Consider the following 17,853-nt stretch of genomic DNA (forward strand, 5'->3'; position numbering starts at 1 on the left):
TACATTCTAGTGTTAAGAGTAGAAATGTTATTAATACAATGAGGGATAACTTCTTTTAATTGAACAAGTATAGGCATGCTAGTATTTTGCCTTGTAATATCCTTACTTTGACTCTTTTACTCAGGTAGATTAACTATTTCATATAGCATATAAAAAATATTGTAAATTCTTTGGGTGTAAGGTTTCAGGAAATAGCAACTAGAGTATATCAAAGTCTGTTCGCTAAATTCCTGCACAGAGTGTGTGTGTGTGTGTGTGTGTGTGTGTGTGTGTGTGTGTGTGTGTAGGTTTTTAGAAATTTCTTAGAAAGAGAAAGTCTGGTGAGCCAACGGCCTCTACCAGTGGGTAAGCTCAGGTCTGACTTATTGGGCTGCAGTCTGTATGCAGTGTTCCAACACTAAATGTGAACAACCAAATATTTATCCAGACTTGGTATTTTTCCATTTCTTAATTTCATGAAAAGCTTAAAGATATGAAGACCTACCTTGATTTTATATTGCCTAATGGAAAATAGAATGTTTATATTTTACTTTAATGTTTTGGTTCCTGCCTGGTTCAATTCTGCTTTACTGTCCAAGTTCCATACTGGTTGTTATAAAACAACCAGAATAGAAGAAAAACCCCTTTGAATTTAAAACCACTTTAAATTCACTTAGTAGCATAATCATACTACTAATCAACAAAAGCTCACAATTGCATTCAATCAAAATTATTAAGATATTGATTTATGCCTTTGATTGAATTTTTTTTTTTTTTGTATATTTTGTCAACCACCTGTTAATTATATTTCTATAACAGTCTAAACATTTTCAAACCACTTCAGCATTTAAAGTTATTTGGGGCCAATTGGAGGCCCCAAATAACAAGGGTCTGCGTTCATGGCATAGAGGATCCATTGACTGTGTTCACTGGTCCGCACAAGTAGCACCAAAGCCCTTCTCCGAGCCAGAAAAACCCTGAACACCTTGTAACTCAACAAGAGCAGTCCCATGGGCTTTGGTATCTTTCACCAGCTTAGCATACAGATTGCAATTTGAATGGAGTTTCTTGTGTAGAAGTTGACCAAGCTATAAATATAATGGCAGTCTGTGGACATAGCACTAACCCAGCAGGTATGACAGTGGACTTTATATCAGAGGCATGCTTGGCATACCGACTGACATGAAGTTGGAGTTTCTAGCATTGAATTGGACAGATAGACGCAGGTAAGGCACAGTGCAGGACAATAGGCTGAATGCAAGTTTCAGTGTAATGTATGTAGGGGGAGATATGGGAAGAAAAGGAAGAATAAAAATAAAGCAGATATAAAATAAATGACAGGAATAACAGTGATGTGCTATAGCAGCTTTCAGCAGACCCACTCATGACAGGTTTATATCCTCAAGGCCAAGCAGTGATTGGTTAAAAGGAAGTCAGTGTACAGAAGGTGCTTACAGGCTCTCCAGGAGTCAGGATGTTTGAGGGGGAAGGCAAGGCCGTTGTCTATGGCTGCCAGCTTGATGATAGGATCCTTCACCACCACCCAGTCTGTGTCCTTCACAAAAAGAGCAGGGGGTGTAAGTATGGACAGGATGTTTTAGATATTGATAAAAGGATATATAATATAAACACAGAAAGAGAGAAAGAGAGAGAGAGAGTGAGAGAAAGAGAGAGAGGGAGAGAGAGAGAGAGAGAGAGAGAGAGAGAGAGAGAGAGAGATAGGATCAGTATTTTTAAATGCATGTTGAGATTCTGACTGTGTGTGTGTGTGTGTGTGTGTGTGTGTGTGGGTGTGTGTGTGTGCGTGTGCGTGTGTCCTCACCCTATTCCCAACAGGGTCCATGGGACAGTCATACTTTAACAGCCAGTTATCATTTCCTCTGTCTGGAAGAAGAAAAAATAAATTCAAATTCAAATAGATCCCACTGCTGAACCCAGTTATGAGTTTATGGCCTGTGATAAACACAGCAACGTTTTTCAGCAATGTTGCCAGGCAAAAATTGACGTGGCACTTTAAGACTGTTGCATCAAGTTTACAACAACTTCTTACTGACTAAACACATTTTAAGAAATGAGTTGCCCAAAATGATGATCAGTGCATCACAGAGTAACGACATGCCTGTGTTCCTGATGATGTAATCAAGGACGACCAGCCGCTCAAACTGCAGCTGGAGCTGCCGGTTGGTATTCTCAGGCAGCGGCTCCGCTTCAAACCTCCGCAGCCAGAAATCTGCATCCTTGTATCCATCGACAAAGAGCTGGAAAGAACCGACCTGGTGGAGGTGAAACAGATCTTCAGCATACTGGATTTTTCTTTTCTTTTCTACGGTGTAATGCCAACTGACATTGTCCGGAATATGCTGAACTAGTTTAAAGGATAAATCCACCATAAAACACTTTAACACCGTTAAACAGCTATTGGCGATGTACAATGTGTTGAAAGCAGAAAGAATTTCAACTAAAAACATCAGTGGAAGCGAGGGCCTCTTTCTAGACTCAATATTTTGCACTGATGTTCAGCAATCATACAGGGAGAAAGTCAGTAGTAGAGGCAGAGAGACCAATTTCTCCACCAACATTTGCCTCAATAGACCAGAATGCAATGCAGCCACTGGACATGTTGGTTGTGTTCGGAATCGGATACTAACCGCATACTAACGTACTATTCATACTAAGTGTGACGTGAAATTAAGTATGTAGTACGTTCCAACTGCATAGTATGTGAATTTTGTGTACGCGAGAAATGCCCGGATGTATACTAGATTAGCAAGAATTTCTGAGTATGCGCCGTGAGCTTACTGGATATACTCAACCGCCCCAAAATGCATTGCGTGTCTTCAGACATCACATTAATATACTGGGAGCTAGTGAGCTGATATTGTGCTAATACTTACTTCTGGGGGAAATCCCAAAATCAGGTTCAGTTGAATCATGAACCGCAGACGACGAGCTGATTGCCTCTGTCGTCTGGTAAGAGGCATGGTTGGATAAAATGTAAAATGAAATGAATAAAATGTAAAATGTTAAAATGTTGATGGCGAGTGAACGTGATGCACAGGACGTTATGGTACAGGTAGGAAAACAAACGGGGGGACGAGGGGGCGGGAGCGGCGGCGCGCTGGTCTGGTTTGTTTACCTTCAAATCTTCGAAAACGTCGCAGCAGATTTACAAACAGGCGTTATTTGGATACACTGACCACATATTGGGAATCTACATGGTTACTTTCTCGCCTGAAAAAATATTAAAACTTACTAAAGTGACATATTAACAGTCGTAGAGCCAAAATTAAAACAGCTTTTGTCCTGCTTTAAAATTCGCGCTATCGCTGCCGGCGAGTGCGAAATGCATTCTGGGATACTTGGTTGTATACTACAGTGTGAACAGTCTGCATACTTAATTTCATAATTAGTAGGCAGTATGCAGTACATACAGTACATACATATTGAGTATGTAGTAGGCAGTACGTTAGTATCCGGTTCCGAACAAGCCCGTTGTGTTTTGAGTAAGCGACACTCTCACTCTCACCTTTTCTCAACTGGAAAAACTCTTGCTCTTACTATGCTATCACTATAACTCTCTCCACCTATATGTATAACCCACAGCTGAATGCAACAAGTTCACACCAGTTCTCTGGGGTTTGTCCAAAGGCATTCTGGGAAAAGCAGGAAATCACTCATTTAAATCAGTGTAGACGAGGCAGGTTGAGGGAAAGTGGGTACACCGAAAACACTTCACAGAAAAACTCCTGGAACGCATTGAACATCACAATTAATGATATCCAACAGTGGAAGAGTATCCGAGGGGGGATTTTTCCTTTAACAATCCTTGGATAAATCCTCCCTTTTACACTTCCTGAGGCTGATTTTCTCCTGTATAATCATATAACTACAACTCATCACATTACCTTGGGTGGCAGTCCAATCCTATGGAAACGCTGTCCCACTTTAGGCACCTTCTCCAGAGCGAGCCTCTTTCCCCGGGACTTAACTCTGTCTATGGCACTGTAGTTGAATGTTTCACTAGCTAAGTACACCACCTAGAGGGGGGAAGATTGATTAGGGGAGGGAGACATTTACTGACTGGCACATTGCTTTCTCAAGTAAAGCTGAAGAGAAGAAGCTGTGCGTGTGTGTTTGTGTGCATTGTTCCTCCCCACCTTGGTCCTGGGAACGATGTTGAGCTCTAGCTTCTGGTCCACCAGGCTGGCCCCGGCCTCCGACAGGTAACCCTGGTTAAGGACCAGACAGTCACGGCCAAAACAGCAGGGACAACACAGCTTCTGGAGCCACTTGGTCCACTTGGGGTTCAGCTGGCCGTAGGGCTCCTCATTCTTAGGTTTGAACACACCGATGATCTTCTGTGGGAGGGAGGCAGAGTGGGGGAACGGGAGAACGAAAGGCAGAGGAGGAGAGAGGGAAGGAGAGACGGGGAAAGAGGGAGTAGAGAGATGGAGGGATTCAGAATGTGAAGATACGGAGAGTTAAAGAAGAGGTGAGAAATGAATGATAACAAGGTTTGGTTGAGTGTGAGATAATTAACTGTTTAAACCCTAGGAGAATATTTTTCTTTGCAAATAGACCGACTGATTCACTGCACCAAAATCTAGATCTTAACCTCACTTAGGACACATTTCAGACACATTTTCTGTCTTAAACATTGGTTATAGGCTACGTCACTACAATGCCTTCCATCACATGTTGCGTTACGCTAGTATGACACACACACACACACACACACACACACTCACCGACCGCTTACAACCTGAAACTTGGTCATAGAAGAGAATTATATCCTCGGAGAGAGCTAGCACATGACTACTAAAGCACACTGGTGACTCCAACTAAAGAAACTGGAGAGGGGGGGTGAGAGGAACAGGTCGCTGGGATAAAAGCCTCACACACTCACACAGCCTATTCATTTCTGTAACACTTAACTGGGGCATTTTCAATACCGCAGCTATATTGTCAATGGGTTGGAGGCTGAAACCACAACTTACTGAACACAGAGAAAGAACTAGTGCGCAATTTCACATCAGAAGTGAAATTGTTTGGGATCCAGCCACAGAGTTTTGCACTTACAAAATCCACTGACACACTTCCTTTTTCAACAGGGACTGAATACAACCCAACATGTAGATGTGGACGTAATGGAAAGACAGTGTGTGTCAGTTGCTCAAGAGTTATATAGGCCTGCATCAGTACAGCAGACCAAAGTTTACTGTCACTAATCTGACATGATTAGAAAGAGTCGGGAGACACTGTGGTGAGTGCTAAATGTCAAGAAATAGCCTATTGTGATAGAGCTATGTGTTTGTTTTTTCCAAGATGTCCCCTTCTCTTCTTATGTAACCTTGTTTTCTGTGTATTTTGTTTGTCTTGGTGCACTTTGTAAACTTTGCAAAGGGCTGCACCAATAAAGTTATTACTTTTTTAAAAGTTATTACAATTATTGTAACAAATCAAACACATCTGTTCAGCAATTCCAAACTTGATTAGTAACGTTGGCAAGCCTTTCTTTGTGTTTAGCCCAAAATGCAATCTGGGAAGACAACTAAAACTAGGCCTAACTAAAAGAAAACAAGCTGAAATAAGGGGTGACATCAGGTTATCTGTGTGAGAGTGTGTGTTGTTGACATCATCACTGCTAGTCATAAAGGGTCCTGGATAAACCACCTGCCCTAGTGAAAGGATGACACATCTTAAATGAACATCTGGCAGCATAGACGCAGTCAGATTGGTTATAAGGGTGAAAGACATAAAACAGACAGCAACTGGATAGCAAAGTAAACGGTAATTAGACTAGAAGTGGTATATTTGTTATTCTATTCAGAGAAAAATAAGTTCGTGTTGTGTTGATATCTTACAGCCTATTTGCCAAGTCATCACGGGCTAGTTAAATGAAGGAGGCCTTTCCTAGAAGCGAGTAACCGCACACTTTTGTAAACATAAGGACTTCACTGCAACATCACTTCACATCTCACTGACAGTTCAGTCATAAGACAAATCAAGAGGATCATCAACATGACAACATACAGTTTAACGGTCGGTTCACGGAGACGAAGCAGCTCTTACCCCCTGTGAATCTTTGACAAAATAGCTTCCACTGGATCCCTGGTAGATCCTCTCCGGGTAGATCCCTTCCTCTATGGCTCGCTCGGCCTTTCGGATGATTTCTCTGAACTCGGGATCCTCCGGGAACTCGTTCCGGTGCGGCTCCCGCGGTGATCCGCCGCGGTCCCGGTCCAGCAGCGGCTGTCTCTCCCGGCTGCGCCCCGGACTGCCGGCCGGGATTCGGACGACAGATCCCGGCGTGCCTCCAAAGGCGCCCCGGGGACTGGTGGGCTCTGTGGGACAGTAGCTGAAATCAGTGGAGTCACGGAGAGGAGAGACAAGCGGACTCGTCTCGTCCATGATCTAACCTGGGGGGGGGGGGGCACGGAGTTAAAATGCGAAGAGAAAAGAAGACGAAATGCAAGAGGGAAAGAAAGTGGGACGGGTATTTTGTTGGCTAGTACCGTCGCTAGCTAACAAGGAAGGTTCTCAAAAACAAAAAAAAAATCAGATGACTGTCAGCTTCCGGGAAGAGGCGGGACTAGTCTGAGCGTTTTGGTCTTTGGCCAATCAGCGTTCAAATATTACTGTCAACAACCTCATCTCACGCGCTGATTGGACAGAGTCATTCTGCCCACGAGAGACATGTGACAAAGAATCATACAATTTGAAGACAGAAATTAACCCAGTTAACTCCTTATAAAAGAGCCTTTGTTAACATTATAGTGTTATTAAGGGACGGAGGAGAGAAAAGTTTTACAAGCCCCTTTCAAACTGACAAATTAATTCTGTAAGCCTAACAGGCCATGAAATGACATAGACTCATAAACTATAAAGCAAAAATCAGCCCCAAAACATTGCATTTTCATTATGCTGTTCCTTCAATTTTAGACAGTTTAATCAATGAATGGTAAGATGTTATTATACTCATTATAAAGTATTAAACTAATGGTCTTAATCTATTTTGTTTAGTAAAAGTAATGGGCTGCATTGGTCCTTATTATTCCTTGATTATCAGAATTATTAGGCTACTGGTAGAAAACAGGAAGAACGTGTTATTGGTGCATTCCTGGACAATGAGCATATTTCAAAGGTGAAATTCAGTGTCATTCTCCTTTGATAAAATATAAAGTACAGAGATCCTTGGGACACTGCAAAATAACTCTTGCTTTGAGTATCTTATTGGTGAGAAGCTCATTTTGGAGTTGTGGTGACATTGTAGGTTTGGGATTTGTCCCCACGACCGATGACTAACACATCACCACTTAGTAGTTATATTCTGCTTTGGATGATGAGGAGCAATAGGACAGATTGCTGATGCTGTACTGGGGCCATTTCAGACAGTAAGCAAATAAATAATAAATAGCCTACATAAATGTGCTATAGTTTGTGCAGTCTGACATATCCACTGGCCAGCTTACATTAGAAAAGCAATAAAATGCTGTTGTGCTAATGAGGATCTGGATTTAACCTGTGACATGTTGCATCGTCTCACTATAACGTGGCTCGTGTTTGCCACAAACAGAGCTATACTGTTCTCTCCGTTGGCTATGGTGGTCACTCATGATGTTTTTCTGTTTCGGCAGTTTTCATAGTCTTTCCACAGGAGGATGCAGCAGAAGTGCCATGCCTGCAGGATGCGCTGGTTATGTGGACGTGCTGCTGTGCGCATCCTCTTGCCTCCCTCCTCCTCCTCCGGCGCGCACAGCTCGGACTCTGATTGGTGGAAGCCAGCAGGAAGAGAGCTCGGGTCGTGTGAGCTGTCAAATTCAGACAGACCAGCCAACTCTATAAACCCGCTGCCATAGTCCCTCCACTCAGCACTAAAAAACCATACAGCGCCAGGTTCTCTGTAGCCGTCTGTGGGGCTACAGCAAAGCCAGGACACACCTGTGGACGTTTCCACCGCGTTTGAAGAGAAGCCATTTCCCCGTAACTTCCCGGAAATACAGCGCAGAGGGCATCGGTGTGAGGATGGCCGCGTACAAGCTGGTTCTGATCCGCCATGGAGAGAGCTGCTGGAACCAGGAGAACCGATTCTGCGGATGGTTCGACGCGGACCTGAGTGATACCGGGGTGGAGGAGGCGAAGAGAGGCGGACAGGCCCTGAAAGGTGACGACGGCTCAAACTCTGCTTTAATACATAGATACACCATCAGATAATATCACAGGGGCCTAATCAGCCTTTCTCTCGGTCTTTGGATTAAGCCACTGCAAGCCAGCAAGCCGTGCTTATGCAACCCGGCCCGGCTGGGGGAAACAGGTAGCCAGGCCACTGCGACAAGACAGGCAGGGAGAGGAGGGAGGGAAATAACAGAGTATCATGTTCAGAATGGGCGAGTGCTCTTCTTTTTAATAAGACACTGAATATTCATGCATTTCCACGAGAATATATCGTTTTTGTATTGAGTTTGTTGACGATTTACTGGTGTTACAAATAGGGTGACCATGCGTTTTTTGTTTTAGTGCCTTCAACCCAGCTGGCACTATTACAGTAATATTCCTGAACCTCCCTTCTCCACAGCTCATGTTCTCACACACCTCTCTAGCTGGTTCCTTGGTTTTGTATCACATATTTTACCATGTTCCCTTTGCTATATCTGTGTCTCTTCCTCCATAGCAGTTCCTCAAACCATGTCCTCTATTAAAACTAGGACTACAAAAATGCATGTTTTTTTTTTAACTAGGCGGCCTTTACTTCTGGCCATAACAACATCATGTATCTTATAATAAAAGCTGTTTAGAGGAACACTGTTTGACCATCAAGTCTTTGATATTGAAGACAATGGGGTGAATCATGTGTAGCACAAATTGTGGCTTTGTATAACAGTAAACACAAGTAAATGAATACAATATACACAATAGTTGGCCTTTCGCCATGTCATTCCCTTCCACATCCCTTCTTTCTCATCCATCTTTTATCACTGACAGGCCTACACTGTTTATTGAAAAGGGGAAAAAAAAACCTGTGGGAAATTCAAAGATTAGAACCAACATATGAATTATCTGTGGTTGGCAAACAACTGTAAGTTGTTTATGTCAAAATATCTATTAAGGGATTTATCAAAATCCCTAGTAATGATAAATACAAAGACGTGTCATTCAGATACAGGAAAGAATGGAGCAGGAGGTCAGGCTGCCAAATAAAGATACCTTCCTTATCATTCCTTATCATCAGCTGTTTGCAATGTCAAATTGTGCTATTCATGCTGCTGGATTTTTTAGGGTTATGTGGAGGGGAGAGGGAAGGGCCAGGGCAGTTTTCGAAACAGTCCTCCACATTATTCCTTTGTGCATGCACACACTCTTGTTGGCTTTCTCTGACCTACAAATAAACCTCCAGGGAAGGTTGCCCTTATGAATCTGACACACCCTCCAATGAAAACTGCTCACAATTGGTGCTCCTCTCTGACAAGTCTGTGCAGGACGGGTCTGCAGAGCCCACACTCCAATGTTCTTTAACTAGCTCTGCCACTGACTAAACAAATGTAAATGTATGAGTGCTGGTAGAAGAGCAATATACAGTGGAGATGTTTTCCCATCAAGTGGAGTGAAATTGCATCGAAAAGGATTTTTTTCACCTTTAACACCAAGAAAGCAATCACGTACATAACCTTACACTTACTTGTTCATAAACCATTTTCACACATTGCATATGCTCTCTCCCTCTCTCTCACTCACACACACTCATGAACGTATACATCTAACATTTACTTTCTTTCTTTCTTTGTTTTGCTTTTCATTTCTCTCTCTCCAGATGCTGGCTATGAATTCGATGTGTGCTACACCTCTGTCCTGAAGCGGGCCATCCGCACCCTGTGGCTCGTTCTGGACGGCATCGACCAGATGTGGCTGCCCGTCCACCGGACCTGGCGCCTCAATGAGCGCCACTACGGTGGCCTGACCGGGCTAAACAAGGCGGAGACAGCAGCCAAACACGGAGAGGCCCAGGTCAAGATCTGGAGGCGTTCCTTTGACACTCCTCCCCCACCCATGGAGGAGGAGCATGACTTCTATAACAACATAAGCAAGGTGAGACAACAAGGAAAACACTGAACCATCGTCTCGTTCTCTCTCTCTCTTTCTCTCTCTTACATACACAGACATCTCATTTACATTACCCATTTCTGTGTTGCGGCAGGACCGACGCTATGCCGACCTGACGGACGACCAGCTGCCAAGCTGTGAGAGTCTTAAGGACACCATCGCCCGGGCACTGCCCTTCTGGAACGATGAGATTGTCCCCCAGATCAAAGAGGGAAAGAGGGTTCTGATTGCTGCCCATGGCAACAGTCTCCGGGGCATCGTCAAGCACCTTGAGGGTAGGGTATAAATAATATTTATATATTAATATTAATATGAAAATGTTTCATACCTCATTTTGTTTTTTGAGTTTTTAATTAAAATTTGCTTGTTATCATTATCATCAATTTAGACAGGAGAATTGTACATCACAGTCTCCCAAAATCACCATGTCATCATGAAATGATTGCACTGAAAGACAATAAACAATAATATTGAATTATTGCCCAGCCCTAGGGTGGAGGGGTAAGGGGAAGGGAAGGAAGAGGTTCCAGAATAATGCAAGAATGAATGGGTGGCTATATGGATGGATATCTTAAAGCCACAGTAGGTATATTTGGAGAAAAATAGGAACAAACACACTTGTCCCCCCCCCCCAAAATGTGAACTTATTAAACTTATCTATGGACAGACAGCAGAAAGACACACGCATGCAAATGGGTTATAAGCTCTGCATGACTCTGATTGCAGGTATGTCAGAGGAGGCCATCATGGAGCTGAACCTGCCCACAGGCATCCCCATCATGTACGAGCTGGACAAGAACCTGAAGCCTGTGGGGCCCATGCAGTTCCTGGGAGACGAGGAGACGGTGAAGAAGGCCATGGAGGCTGTGGCTGCTCAGGGCAAGGCCAAGAAATAGGCACCTCACCCCCCGAGGGCCGGAGTACAGATCAATCATGTGCTGTTCAGTTACCAAGTTAAAGCAAGGTTATTTATGTATCATCACATACATACACACAGACACACATGCTATACACGATGTACTCATGCACTTCAGTTCAATTCTACCCAGTTTTCACACACATATACAACATTTCAATCTGGCGTTTGATTTGATTGGTCTATACATTGCGACATACCAAGGCATTGAAACATAGTTTCCAGTATTAGACAATGGGTATCAGCTGTGATATGGACCATGATAAGCACTGACCAAAATGCAAATTAGGGACCAGCAAATAGCAGCAAACATAGACTAACCTTATAAAGTCATCCCAAGTATTCCTCTTTACACCCCCCTGTAGATGAAGCTGGGTGCGAACAGTATAACCAAGGCAACACTGGCTATTGTCAAAAGAGCAAGTTGATATGCTCTGCACTGCTGATTTCTGTTTGCTGTGGCATTGTGTGAAACTGAATAAATGTTATGAACCATTATGTGACTAAATCGCTTATCAGTGTCTTGCATCTTTTTACATTACGTTGTCAGCTAGTCCTGTTGGGCTGCTCCTGTGTCATCCTTCTGTGTGAATCACATGTTATGGGAATTAGTGCATGGGTGCAATCCCTTATGAAAAAGAACTATAGTAATCATTTAATACATTTCAGAGGCATCGTATAAATATCACAGCATAACAATAACTATAGCAATGTTATACTTGCTCCACAGAAGATAAAAAATACAATAAGATCACTATAAACTCACTATTGACCACAGATACACCGTAGGTTCACATAGAAATATTATAGGAATGTTGTGTTGTTTTGTTGGGGATTTATAATTTTCCTCCCTCCTATTCATTTTTTCTAGGATTGTTAGGATTAGGATATGGATTGAGAATATGAATTTAGCGGTTATAAATTGCCAAAAATGAACCATAATTATGCATTTTAGATAGTGTGATAGTAGTTTTTCCCACGTGTCCCAGAGAAGATAATCCGTATTGTGATAATACAGCGCTTCCATGTGCCTCAACAAACATGGCGTAGCTAGCCGTCCATCCTTCCGCTGAGCGTGTGAACGGCCAATCAAAATCGACACGGGCCCTTCGTCACAGCCAATTGGCTGACGATCTGCTCTTCTTGAAAACATGTCGCCCATGAAGCTGTGTGTTCCAGGTGAGTCCCGTAAACTTGTGCGTAAACGTGCTTCCAGTGTAGATTTAAAGCGCACAGCATGTTGTGAGAGTATTTGTATGTGTTAGCGTTTGTTTATGTCGCCATTTTTTTTGCTAGAAAATACAGCGGAACTCCAGTACGGCAGTGAGAAATCTCTTTCCTGTGACTAACCAGCTCACATTAGCTGCCATGCGCTCGAGTGTTGTCGATGCGTTGCTATTTAACTTGATATTTCGTCACTTTTATCTGACTAACAGCTGCCAGGAAAAGGGCATATCGCTTCAGTGTAAGACGATGCATGTGTTTTGGGGCTAGTATCCCACTGCTCCACGATAAACAAGTGTGTGGTTCGGTTGGGACTCGTAGTTATCTGCAAGTTGTTGACCTTTACTTTCCAAGGCAGGGCTCCTCGGCAGGCTCTTGACGTGCCCTGCCCATCGCCCCAGGCGGGACAGCAGCAGTTCTAGCATTCCAGCTCTCACTTGTTTTGATTCACCCTTCATGTAAACCACGGGAAATCCTCACTTTTATTGCCTTGACTGAGTATAAGCAGTGGCATTGCCAGCATCAACAAGCTGTAAAAAAAAAAAAAAAAAAAAAACTGGTAGCAGATTGGTTCACATAGAAGTGTTGTATGAGGTCTAATTGTGTGTGTGTGTGTGTGTGTGTGTGTTTCAGTGTTTTGCAGAGTTACACATAGGCACAGTTTTAGATAGTAGCAGCCTGGGTTGGTGTCAGTCCTGGCAGATACAGGGTCAGCTTTTCTTGTCAGATAATGGCAAGGGAAAAGGGTCAAAGCGGCCTGGCAGGTGATTTTAGAGCAGTAGTTCTCCTCTGCCTCAGATCAAGGGAAGTTTGGGCCAAAGGCACAGGTCTAGTATGAGTTGAATCCAATCCTTTGTGCAGACTGGAGTTTGTCTGGGAGGATGTTGCCCTGTCCTAGTTTGAAGAGTGCATAGAGGCAGATAAAAAGTTTTGTATTTTTTGGGTTACACAGTCCATTAGATGAGAAGGTGTTCACTAAAGAGCTTGGTCTTTAGCCTTTTCTTAAAGATTGAGAGGGACTCTGCGGATCGAATGGAGTTTGGTAACTCGTTCCACCGCCGAGGAACCACAGAAGAGAAGAGTCTGGCTAGAGACTTAAGGCCTTGCTGTGGTGGCAGCACCAGACGCCGTTACTTGGCAGAGCGTAGTGAGCGGGAGGGAGCGTAGACCTGAATGAGGGAGTTCAGGTAGGTCGGAGCTGTTTTTGGTCGCTGCTTTGTAGGCGAGCATCAAGGACTTAAACTTGATGCAGGCAGCAACCGGGAGCCAGTGGAGGGATATGAACATATTTCGAAGCATGTTCTTCTATAGATTCTTAGGCAGAAGTACTGGACATGTAAACATGTCACTGAGACATCTAGCCCAATCTAGTCCTCTCTAGCGGTTAGAGTTTTTGTTAAAAGTGTGGGGATACTTATGTACAACCTTTCCCCAACCCATCTCCCTCCTTTGGTCTTTCAGTGCCTCTGTATTTCCCCTCTTGTTTGTACCCAGGTGACAAGTTATGCAGCACAGAAGACTGTATTCCTGGCACAGGCGTGTACCTCCGACACGGCTACATATACTCCTCACTAGCAGGCTACGTGCTGAGGAAAAACGAGGGAGAGGAGGTGAGGGGTTGCGGGTGTGGCAGGTGCAGGTAGGAGAGAGGGGTGTAGCTGTAGCAGAAAGCTGTAGAAGCAGAAAATAATTGTATTGCACAACAAAATAGGTTGTTGTGCAATACAAAATGTTCAGTGCCTCAGATGAAATATGCATTATTATGTTTTGTGTGACAGGTCTTTTCTTCAGGCTGTTTTCAATTGGAATCATAAGGACTGAACAGGTTTTGTGCGTCTCCGCGTGTGTTTATATTCATGTGTGTGCTTTCATCTCTTTGCAGTTGCCAGTGATCTCAGTGGTGAGGGAAACGGAAACGCAACTACTGCCTGATGTAGGCGCAATAGTCACCTGCAAGGTATGGGTCAGCCTTCAGCCACTCTACACACTGGCCACTAAATACACACATGCTGCACACACTTTCCAAAAAGTCACATCCCAGTTACCGTATGTACACTGGCCAACAAAGTACTTTAATCTTGATCGATAACGTTGTGCAAGTTAAGGCAAGAGTTGGGAAAGGGATCTGTATATTTTGCAAACAGCACACATTTTTCTGATAGACCAAGATGTAACCACGACAAGATTGCAGAAAGTGAGTGAGTGCCTTCAGTGATCATCTGGTGCCTGTCTAGCCACTGTTAGACATTTACTCTTATGTCAGCAGTGCTACCAAGCATCAAACCAAACCAAAATGTGTTGAACTTTGCTACTCTTTGATTGGACAGGTGACCAGCATTAACCCCAGATTTGCCAAGGTTCACATCCTTTATGTAGGCTCCACGCCGCTGAAGGACCGCTTCAGAGGGACTATCAGGTAACCACAAAAACTAAAGGCCTATACAGACTAGTCCCTCTGACAAATAATGAGGCTATGGTATTACAGTGAAACCCCAAATTATTCTGTTCCTAAACTGACCTTACTCTCTCTCATTCTACAGAAAAGAAGACGTACGAGCAACAGAGAAAGACAAGGTGTGTTTGAATTCATGCTTTCAGTCAGGTCATCCATCTACCTTTGCTGTAGCCTCCTTTTTATTTATGAAACTGAGATGTCACGTTTAGAGTGAACTGCTACAGTATGCGGTACTACCCACTGAAGCCTTTCCCTTTCATCGTTTATAGGTGGAGACATACAAAAGCTTCAGACCTGGTGACATCGTCCTGGCTAAAGTGGTATCCTTAACCTTACCCTGGGTCAATGACAAATACAAACAATTTTAATAATGCTTTGGTTGTTACTGTTGCTTTTTTTTAGTGCCTTTTCCTCAATAATTGAGTATCTCAAGTACAGTTAACAAAACAGCTTCCCAAAAAGTCATGTAGTGTGACCATGATTATTGGGAATGATTTGGTATTTAAAATAAGAATACTTGGTGGGGTGACTACGCCGCTTTTGCATGTTCTTACCATAGTTCTTATATTTTTTTTTTTTTTATTAGATTGCAACTGCTTTTAGATATTTACCCTGAATTCTTTCAAATGACAATTCCCCTTCTAAAATCCAATCTTGGTGATGTCTGATTCATTATCTGTAGTGTGAACATCTTTTGTGTTTACCTTTGTGTTGCTGACCCTTGACCTGTGGTACCAGATTTCTCTTGGTGATGTGCAGTCTAACTACCTGTTGACTACAGCAGAGAATGAGCTAGGAGTGGTGGTGGCACACAGTGAAGCAGGTAACGCGTGTTGCTCAATTAGATTTAGTTGCTCAATTTTGTCTGATTTGTTCTTGTTGGGGTTTTTTTTATGTTTTTAAACTTGAAATCCTGGACAATACTGATACAACACTGCATACATAAATATGACCCCTCTTCAACATAAGATGGTGCAAGAGCAACTGTCCAAATAAAAGTGGAGGGAAAAAAAGTCATAGCAAATCATCACCTTATTTTATGTGACTGCAACTTTCACTACAGTGGTACTTAGGCACAGATGGTTTCAACCTCTTTCGTCAAGCATCCGCTCAGACATTGAGACAGTACAGTGTCATTTGTTTGTGGTGCCAATTTTGATCTACTAACCTGTGCGCACCTGCATGGACATTTGACTCAATATGCATTATGCAGAGTTGCAGGAGTAATGATGGAGATTGCAGTGCTTTTAAGAAAATAAGACTTGGGCCCATATTTCCCAGGCAACAATAAGACTACTTTGTTTTCTATAAGAAATACTGAGCTTGTATTGAACTCTCTTTCCATGTTGGACCAATTCTTTGGTTTTGTAGAAAAAAAAGTCTCATCCACAGGATAGGGACCCCATTTTTGTGAAGTCACATGCCTCTCTATATTTTTCAGTAATTTGAACTGTTTGAACTGAATTTATATTGTGATGTTATTGACACAGTACAAATGTTTACCTATGTTCCTCTATCTCTGTCCCTTTCATCCCATGTACACCACATTTGCCTTTCCTGTAAACTAGGTGCCCAGATGGTGCCCATCAGCTGGTGTGAGATGCAGTGCCCGCGGACGCATGCCAAAGAGTTCCGCAAAGTGGCACGGGTGCAGCCGGAGTATTTGCAGGCATGAGGTGGCTGCAGCAGGAGCCTGAGCCCTGAAACTTCTTCCACAAGGAACACACAGCTTCCCCTCCCCCCTTCACACAAACACAGGACCTGTCCTCAAGATCTGAATGAATGGACCACATGCATATTGTGGGCTACTTCCTGGTTTGATGTCTTTACTCTTTTTTTTTTTTTTTTTTAATACCTGTCCCTCGGTACATTATGTCGTCATCCACTTTTGCCAGCTTGAAAACATGGAAGCAGCATCTCGCTTAACTGCAAAAGTTTGTCAGGGTGCATTATGAACAAGCCAGTCACTGTTAAGGCGTTTTTTCTAAATCGAGATGTAAGTTAATGTATCAGCAAGGCTCAAGCATTCCATAGGGCTACAATTTGATTTGTTGCCTCCAAAATGGCCAAGATGACAAGCTGATAAGGCAAACAAAATGACTGTTTACTCAGGACGTTACAATGCAACCTCCAACCTACAAAGTGATATTGCGATGTTGCCTGGCTAAAGAAATCAGAATTTTGCAATTGCTGAAGAAAAAAAAAAAAATTTCCCAGCAAATATCTTGGTTAGAGCAAAATAGATGGCAGAGAAGTTTTTCTTTTCTTCATAGATACAGTATTCACTCAGTTTGGCAATGTTATGGCATTTGAACATTTATTCATCATCAGCTTGCTGGCAGGCTGAAGCAGATTGCTTGCAGATTGCAGATTGCTGGTTGCATAAACCCATTTGTTAAATGTTAGCCCAGATTACATATCATGCAAAGAAAACATGGATGAACAGTGAATTTTGTAACCAGACAGATTATTGCAAAGGGCAACAACTGTATTTGGTCTGAAACAAAAAGACTTGAGACCAAAAATGCTGCATAGCGAGCGCTGTGCTTCAGAATTGGCTGGGAGAACTGTATGATGTCATTGAGTGGCTGAGTTGTTTTATGTGTATGGTCCATAAGTGGTTTGATGGAGATGATGGGGGAAATATATCCATTAACTTAGTTGAAAGACAGTTGGATCTTCTGAGGCTGATTTTCCTTATTCCTATCCAGCTTTTCCAGTTTCATGTAACGGGATAGGGGAATAGGCTGGGTGTCGTCTGTACACCGGTTCGTACATTTTTAAGGAAAGTGAATGTGATTGATAAGTGAGCCTTATGTTCAATAATCATAAGACAGCTAACACACATGGAATATTGAAGTATAACACATGATAGTCAAATGTGTGCTTTCTTTTTGCAGCACATTATCAAAACTAAATGAGTATGACCCTGCAACAACCAAGGAGAAATGTTATTTCTATTTTCACTTTGAAAAAACTTTGCCTTTCCTCATTATGTTTCTGTCTAGAGGTCATGTGCAAGAATGAAATAAAGTGATTATCAAAACCCTCAGCATGAGTTTTTCCTCTTTTTATCCAGACTGATGCTAGTGACCTACTTGAGTGAGTCGATTAAAGTTCAGGAGTGACTCTCATGTTTGACACATCCATTTCCCCCCCAGCGGTTCACTTTCACACAGCT

The 17,853-nt window shown here is 42.9% G+C and overlaps 3 protein-coding genes across 5 annotated transcripts; 2 read left to right on the top strand and 1 right to left on the bottom strand.

Moving 5' to 3' along the window:
• Window positions 1-1,434: 1,434 nt before the first annotated feature.
• LOC139654338 (phosphatidylinositol 4-kinase type 2-alpha-like) lies at window positions 1,435-6,392 on the bottom strand (the record flags this gene model as incomplete). Its single annotated transcript, XM_071531420.1, has 6 exons — window positions 6,052-6,392; window positions 4,137-4,337; window positions 3,885-4,016; window positions 2,099-2,252; window positions 1,802-1,863; window positions 1,435-1,534 (listed from the first exon to the last, which is right to left on the bottom strand). Coding segments are annotated over exons 1-6 (988 nt in total), but the record flags the coding sequence as incomplete, so codon positions are not given.
• Window positions 6,393-7,772: 1,380 nt separating this feature from the next.
• Window positions 7,773-11,508, top strand: LOC139654413 (phosphoglycerate mutase 1). Its single transcript, XM_071531474.1, has 4 exons — window positions 7,773-8,143; window positions 9,788-10,062; window positions 10,172-10,352; window positions 10,804-11,508. The coding sequence occupies exons 1-4, from the start codon at window positions 8,005-8,007 to the stop codon at window positions 10,971-10,973; spliced, it is 765 nt and encodes a 254-aa protein (XP_071387575.1). The 5' UTR covers window positions 7,773-8,004; the 3' UTR covers window positions 10,974-11,508.
• A 612-nt stretch (window positions 11,509-12,120) lies between these two features.
• LOC139654447 (exosome complex component CSL4-like) lies at window positions 12,121-17,717 on the top strand. 3 transcript variants are annotated; one of them, XM_071531532.1, is made up of 8 exons: window positions 12,121-12,172; window positions 13,712-13,827; window positions 14,100-14,174; window positions 14,545-14,633; window positions 14,758-14,791; window positions 14,942-14,992; window positions 15,411-15,495; window positions 16,241-17,717. In XM_071531532.1, the coding sequence occupies exons 1-8, from the start codon at window positions 12,145-12,147 to the stop codon at window positions 16,345-16,347; spliced, it is 585 nt and encodes a 194-aa protein (XP_071387633.1). In that variant the 5' UTR covers window positions 12,121-12,144; the 3' UTR covers window positions 16,348-17,717. The 3 variants fall into 3 exon arrangements, with proteins under 3 accessions (XP_071387633.1, XP_071387615.1, XP_071387624.1); XM_071531514.1 differs by lacking the exon at window positions 14,100-14,174 and having other exon boundaries at window positions 12,146-12,172; XM_071531523.1 differs by lacking the exons at window positions 14,100-14,174; window positions 14,545-14,633; window positions 14,758-14,791 and having other exon boundaries at window positions 12,146-12,172.
• Window positions 17,718-17,853: the final 136 nt, after the last annotated feature.

Source organism: Centroberyx affinis, unplaced genomic scaffold (genome assembly GCF_046629955.1).
Source record: "Centroberyx affinis isolate AG114_WGS23_722 - 3 ecotype Tasmania unplaced genomic scaffold, CSIRO-AGI_Caff_v1 ptg000142l_1, whole genome shotgun sequence".
In the NCBI taxonomy this organism is placed as follows: Eukaryota; Metazoa; Chordata; class Actinopteri; order Beryciformes; family Berycidae; genus Centroberyx; species Centroberyx affinis.

Coding starts and splice junctions, on each gene's coding strand:
- LOC139654413 (XM_071531474.1), top strand. CDS start 8,005: ATGGCCGCGTACAAGCTGGTTCTGATCCGCCATGGAGAGAGCTGCTGG. Junction 8,144..9,787: donor AGGCGGACAGGCCCTGAAAG/GTGACGACGGCT, acceptor CTCTCTCTCCAG/ATGCTGGCTATGAATTCGAT. Junction 10,063..10,171: donor TCTATAACAACATAAGCAAG/GTGAGACAACAA, acceptor GTGTTGCGGCAG/GACCGACGCTATGCCGACCT.
- LOC139654447 (XM_071531532.1), top strand. CDS start 12,145: ATGTCGCCCATGAAGCTGTGTGTTCCAG. Junction 14,634..14,757: donor CGCTTCAGAGGGACTATCAG/GTAACCACAAAA, acceptor CTCATTCTACAG/AAAAGAAGACGTACGAGCAA. Junction 14,792..14,941: donor GAGCAACAGAGAAAGACAAG/GTGTGTTTGAAT, acceptor CATCGTTTATAG/GTGGAGACATACAAAAGCTT.